Source organism: Nelumbo nucifera, chromosome 3 (genome assembly GCF_055504915.1).
Source record: "Nelumbo nucifera cultivar China Antique chromosome 3, China Antique-T2T, whole genome shotgun sequence".
In the NCBI taxonomy this organism is placed as follows: Eukaryota; Viridiplantae; Streptophyta; class Magnoliopsida; order Proteales; family Nelumbonaceae; genus Nelumbo; species Nelumbo nucifera.
This window is the reverse complement of record NC_142651.1, coordinates 109,152,523-109,159,602: the sequence shown is the minus strand read 5'-3', so window position 1 is coordinate 109,159,602 and position 7,080 is coordinate 109,152,523. Positions and strand designations below refer to the sequence as shown.

Sequence of the window (7,080 nt, the reverse complement as noted above, 5' to 3'; positions counted from 1 at the left end):
AACAAAAACCTCCCCTCTATTTTCGAAAAAATCAACAAATACCTCCCTTTTGTCAATAACAAAGACAGAAAATGTTAAACCTATGATTTTTTTTTCTCAAAATACCTATTTTACCTTTATTAATGTACACCTATTTTTACTATAACCTTTTACTCTTTGCTCTCTCTTCTTATCCCAATTTCACCTTTTCTATCTAAAGAGGAGCAACTAAAGACAAACTAAACCAGAAGGGGTGCTGCCCAAATCAAAGATTTAAGTTGTAGCGAAGAGAATTTCGCATGATTCAACCCAATGAATGAGAGAATTCAATCGCAATCACCGACAGGCTTCACCACCCAAACTTGGTGTGACTACTGGGCTACTGCTAGCATAAAGGTGAGCTCCTCTTGGTTTATGATTACATGTCCAATAGCAGCCTCAACAATTTCATCTTTTATTAACCCAAGTTAACACTAAATTGGGCACAGAGGTTTAAGATCGCCAAGGATGTGTGTTATGCACTATTGTATCTACACGAACAGTGGGTGCGGGTGGTCATCCACAGAGATATTAAGGCCAACAATGCGTTATTAGACAATGAAATGAATGGAAAGTTAGGAAATTTTGGCTCGGTCAAGCTCAATGAGCAAGGAGTTGATCCTCAAATCTCCTAAGTCCAATATGGTAGGCACTCTAGGCTATATCGCATCGGTGCTTGCCAGAACCGACAAAGCTAGCGCAAGCATTGACTTATTTGCATTTGGCACTGATGATGCACAATTTGCTCATTCCCTCGTATCAGTGACTGGGCCCAAACTAGGCTCTGATCTGGCAGTGCCGAGCTATACTACTAAGTTGGTAGTTGTACTTCCGAGCCAGAAGAGCTGTAAAGAAGGAAATATTAGAGTGCTTGGTAGGTTTTACCCAAAAGAATACTCTGATGTGTGAGAGAGTTAAGAGCTTTTGTGTGCATACCTTTTGGAGTGATTTTGGGGTTTCTTTCTGCTTCTCCATTATTTTTGCAAATTAAAGGTGCAACTTGGGTTAACTTGAGTTGCATGTATTACAGCTGCTCCAAAATGCTCACAAATAAAGGGTGGTGACGAGAGTTTTTATCATCTACCAACAAAATAGGTTCCAACACTCTCCAACAGGATCTTACACCCCACATTGATGGCCCAACTTGATGGTGAGATGTATGATGCAGATCATGTTGGAACAGTGCTGTAATGTGTTTTGTTGCCAGGAGATACCAACTCTCGTTATGGTGAGTATGTCATCACCTTCAAATTGGACATCAACAACGTTCAATTCAGTTAAAAAAAAACATATGCCATAGCAAAACAAGCCGGTAAGAGAAAACCGAAAGAAGGGACATATGCATGCCATAGCAGAATATCTCCTTACTAATATTTTTTGATTCATGCAATGCTGCTGCAAGCAGTGTCACTGTCAGGACGGTGTTAGGATTGAATCTAGATTCACCTGATGGTATATGCAATTTCCATGGTGGTTTATTAACACAGCTCTCGCATACGAGGTTGCAGAATCCAACCACACCATCAAAATTGGTTTACAACTTTACATGGTTCCAACAAGAAGCTTAATCCAACTAGAATCACCATTCATTTACAAATTTCCTTGTCCGTGGTAAGGAAATTAAGCAATTTGGAATGTAAGATAAAGTCCATATACGCATGAGTAATCAAAATAATGGCCAACGATGATAAAGTACAATGCTATTATACACAAGCATTCCTGATTTGCAATTTAGGCTGTGTTTGATTGCATGCAAATAAGTTTGTACTAATACAAAACCATTTGAGTGTAAATTCTGACTTATTGTTTGTTTCAAATTTTAGCTTATTCTTACCTGTTTTCCAGTTAGAAAATCAAACTAGTTTTGACTATTTACCAAAATATATAATTTGCAACTTGGAATTTTTAAGGCTGAATCCAACAAATTTCACATGACCAATGCAAAAAGTACCATTTTCTATAAAAAAACAGTTGTAAAAAGAAATTTATTTTTATAATTTTAAATTTAGTACAAAAACGCATTCCTAATAAACACCCATGAAACTGAACCCAGATATATTCATTTTGGTTCTGCATTTACATTATTACCAAAGCAGATTGTGGGGAAAGGGGAAATAATTGAATTGCATATTAAAGGTTTATGGGATGGATGATCGTCTGGACGTGAAGCCGAAGCAGGTATCGGCACTCGTATGTAGTACAAACTACAAAAGGAGGAGAATAATAATAAAATCTCGTTTGGAGTGAAGTCAGTGATAGCGAGCATTGAGCAAGGCTTTCTGTTTTTACTAAACCAGTAGGCCGCGGAATAACTATTGCTGCTTCGAGCCCCAAGTATGGCTGCAATGGCGAAATTGAACACACTCAACCCCCTAGACTCTCATCTTAGGGAATCTCCTCTCATCGAGCCGAGGCTGGTCCATTCCCAACTGCGAAGCTCCCAGGTTTCACACTTAAATGTGAGGATAAAGTACGCAAGACGCACATCCATTATTCGTCCAGTAGTAAGAGCGCAGAGCCCTTCAGGTGCATTTTGTTTTTTGTTTTTTTTTTTTTTTTCATTTCAATTCTCAAAATTATCTTGCTGGGTTTTAATTTTCGTGATGACAAATGAAGTTAACATTCTCCTTTTCATGATTTTCTGATGTGTTGCTCACAGATCTTACACCGGACTCGAAATTCTACAAAGTTGAAGCGATTTTAAGGTGAAATTACCTATTTTTGCGCTTTTAAACCTCTTTTTTTTTGTCACTGTTTATGTGGTAGGCCTGATTATATTCACCTTGTCCGTGTGATCAATGGAGCTTTGCTGTTTTATCAAGTAGTTAGCATTTGGGTTACTATTTCCTCACTCACGTGTATGTATTGATTATGCTGTTAATGTTCTGTTGGTGAATTTGGAACAATCAAGACCGTGGCGGATTCCACAAGTCTCATCGGTAAGTTCAGATGCCGGTAACCATCTCAGAATTCCTTTTTGGTCCTTTTTTTTGTGAATTGTAGATCGAAAGAAGTTTCTATCTATAGGTGTTGAAAGCCCTTAGCTTAGCCAATGTATAAGTCCCTAACATGGGCAGTTTCAAACCTGGCTTTTCATGAATATTAAATTCCATTTACTAAATTTTGGTGCACTGAAAAGTTCTCCCAATATTGGTGCTTCTCCATATCAAAATTGAATAGTCTCGTTGCAGTTTGCAAGTACTACCATGTGGCTTAACCTCGATCACCTCAAGTGGAGCTTTAATCATAAAAGAGAATACTTAAGCATAGGGAACTATTACAGTAAGTACTAGCCATAGCAAATTAGTCTTTTTGTCCGTTAGTAGTTAGTATAACATTTTATAATCAGTCCTAGTTGTTTTCACCGTGGACTCCTAGCAGTTGGTTAGTTCTCCGAAGGTCCGGAGATGGCGATGGGAAAGAGAGAGAAAGGATGTGGGGAAGAGGGAGGAAGAGGAGAGAAGGGAGAATCCCCCTCTGTTAGAAATCCTAGGTCCAAGTTATTGTGTTGTCTCCCCTGAGGAAGAATTGCTCTCCCCCTTTTATAGAGAGAAAGTTAAGGTTCTCAAGGAAGAAATTATTTCCTGTTAGGAAAGGGGATATTTTCTGCTAGGAAAGGAGATCTTTTCTTTTGTTTGACTATTAAGGGATCATTGTTAGAGAATCCTATCCCTTCCGGATTCTCTTTGTATGTGACCTATTATACCGACGTGGCGTGGGTGACGTCATTATTTGGCGGGCATACTTTCATTAAACCCGCATGCATAATTTAAAGATGCATGTGTAACCAGCATTTATTCCCGATTTACTGTGGTTTCGCAGTTCTGTAATGGTGCCAGGTTCATCGCAAATCCGCGCATGTTCAGGGTTCATCGCAAATCCGCGCGCGTCTTATAGGTCATCGTAGATTCGCACGTGTCTAAGCTTTATCGCAGATTCGCGCTAGTCGAAGTTCATTGCGACCTGTCCCGGGTATGAGTTTGCGATGAACTCCGAACTCATCACAAACGTGCGATGGGTTTAGGCGTCCGTGTAGTGTTGGTTTAACACCTTCTGTAGTCTGATGGTCTTATTGACCACTATGTACCTACACTAGTAAGTTAGTTATTAGTAGACTTGCAAAGCTATTAGAGTCAATCAGTACTAAGATTACTGGTCTAAAAGGGATAGAATTGGCTGTATTATGTTTGTGCAAGTGTGTCCAGCTTTACATGGTCTTTCACCTTTTGGTATGGCAATGGTAGTAACTAGCTAAAAATGCCAATCTAAAAAGTTTCAAGAACAATCTATTGTTATAACTGTAGAGTTGCATTGGTAGTTGTTGCTACTCACTGTAAGAACTAGTACTTTACTAGGTACTTTCTATTTTGAAAAATAAGCACTTCATTAGATCTATGAGATAGACATTTGACCAAACATATTTTTCGTTGGCAGGGATGGTGCTAATGACGCTTGGCCTAGGAGATTTATATTATGTAGCTAAGTATAAATAAGTAAAAGACAAATAAAGGTAAAGATGAATAGGTAAGGTGTGAAGAACCTAGTGGTACTAGTCAGCTCTAGGTAGGAGATTGAGAATTGGTTAAGGTTTAGAACCCTTGTGGTGAAATACTTTCTGACATATCCACTGTTTTCTTAAAAATGGTTGATCTTAAATTGTGGCCATGCCAATGAAGAAAAGGACACTCTCTTTCTTGAGGTGGAAATACATCCATAAGGGATTTTTTTTTTTTTTGCTTTTTTAGGTACATCATAATCTATGGATGAAATTCAATATTCATTAAAATCTAGGTTTGGAAATGATCCGTGTTATAGATCATGGATGTTGCTGGATCAAAGGCCTCTGATTGCTATGAGCATAAACTTCTTTCAGTCTTTATTTGGCAGTGGGAGATGAGGCCAAACTCAGAAGTGACAAGAAAGAGCTTTGATTAGCCATGGACATTGCTAAAAGACTAAAGAGAATTGAGAAAGAAATACATCAAGTGGAAACAAAAAGCTCTAAGAAGAGCAAATGCTAGGTAATTTTAGGAGCAGGTGCATATTGTTGATCTCATCATTGTATGAAATTTTATACTTTTTCTCTAGAAAAATATGCTTTCTAAAAAATAGGAAGGCGATGCTGCTCGAAGAACATCAAGAGTTCATTGTGTGGGTTGTCCCCTTTAGAGACTGGGAAAATTAGAAGAAAAGTAACTACAGTCTCAATCACAGTAACGAGCTCAAGTATTCTTTGTCTGACATGTCTGAGTGACTTAAGATCTTGTAATAGCTTAAGTCCAATTCCTTGGAACCTCATAATTAATGGCAGTACCACAGAACATCAAAATGAATTGGAAATTATTTGAAAGCAGAACCAGTGGCAGCACTACGAGGATTGGAGTTTGCTAAATCGGTAGGTTGTGTAACTAGGAGGGGGATTGCCAAGTTGTAATGCGTTTGTTGAGATTGGTGAAAGAGATATAATGGACTCTGCATTTCTTGGTCAGACATGCAATAGAATTGTAAAATAGCTCGAATTGTTCATTCAAGTCAGTCCTAAAATCTGCAAATAGTCTGGCCAATGCTGGGGAAGGTATCTCAAGATAAAGTTTATGCTAGGGAAAACCAGGGTTAGTTGAAATCTTGTAAAGTGAAACAGTTTTTATTGTTTAAGGGTGTGTCCAGCCTTGTGCTTGTTTACTGTATGGAGACCATACTGTAAGTCTGTACTAATGGATCTCATCTAAGGGTGCAACTTGGGCTGGCTTAACCTAACCCAACCTGAGCTTTTGCAAGGATTGAGCTTGAGATTTTGGGCTCCAGGATGGGCTTGGGCCAAAAAGTTCAAGCCTGACCTCAACTTGGGTAAGCCAAGGCCAATCCAAGCTTGGCCTGGCCCAACTGAGCCTGACTGACATTGTATGATATGTATATATGTATGTATATATTTTTTTTTGATAATTTATATATGTATGTATATTACATATATATATTTTTAAAGCTCATTAACCAATGTTTGATCCCAGATATTTGGGGTCTTGGGAGGGGCAGACTGGATACAGATCTGACCTTTGGCATTTCTGCACAAAGTGTCCACTCTCAGTTTCAAACCCAAGCTCATGTATGTTATATATTTATAAATTATAATATAATCTAAACTCAAACCACTGCACGAACATGTACAAACTACAAATATACACATATTATGTATTTTCTTTACAGAGGTGAGAACCGTTGAACAGCTACAGATGAGACTCAGTGATTACCTTCAATCTTGGCTTTGACACCATTACAACTTGAGCTAATTAATCCTTTGTGAGAAGCCTGATTCAGTGGACTGAGAGAGAAAGGGAGGATGATATAAAGGGAATGTAATCGAATGAACATCCCCAATTCTACACTCCCAAAAGATGTATTTTATTAAAGAGGGCATATAATATGTAAATTGCAGAATTTCCCTTGAGCAATAATACAACTACATGATACAATGCTACAGCCTGTTACATTACAATGGAGAAAAGAACAAAAAGAGTTAAACATATACCAACATTTATGTATCAATCTGTCTATGAGAACATCTTTTTGTAATTATACATAATATAAATATAAATATATAATATGTGTATATGCATACATATGCATTTATTAATGTGTAAATGTGTTAAAAAATCCTTTAAAACCTGACCAACCTGCCTGAGCCCAAGCCTGGCCTAAGTTGTGTTGGGTTAAGATCAGGTTGGGCAGTTGACCCTCAATCTGACCCTACCTGCCCATGTTGCACCCCTAATTTCATCATTTTATTAGTGAATGTGGTTTCTTATCATAAAAAAGCCCAGTTCCTTGCATAAAAAGGGCAATTGCCCAATGTTGTCCCAGCTATTCGAGGTGTTGGAGGGGTGTTCTGGATATGGAATTGGCTTTGGCATTTTCTTTAATGAAGTGACTGTTCTCAGACTTGAATCCAAACCTAGTTCCTTGCATCTTCTCCATTCATTGTTGTGCGGATCAAGAAAAGTGCAATAATGTAATCTAAATCAAGTAACTGAATTTGGTAATCGGAGCAACATTTCCTAGGAGTTG

At 38.1% G+C, this 7,080-nt stretch overlaps 1 protein-coding gene across 1 annotated transcript in view; it reads left to right on the top strand.

The window, feature by feature from the left end:
- The first annotated feature begins 2,121 nt into the window (after positions 1-2,121).
- Positions 2,122-7,080, top strand: part of GLB1 (nitrogen regulatory P-II-like protein) — a 45,133-nt gene continuing 40,174 nt past the window's right edge. Inside the window, exons 1-3 of the mRNA XM_010272586.3 lie at positions 2,122-2,544; positions 2,678-2,723; positions 2,930-2,957. Coding sequence (XP_010270888.1) covers positions 2,355-2,544; positions 2,678-2,723; positions 2,930-2,957 — 264 coding nt within the window. The 5' untranslated portion in view covers positions 2,122-2,354. The remainder of the gene's footprint in view (positions 2,545-2,677; positions 2,724-2,929; positions 2,958-7,080) is intronic.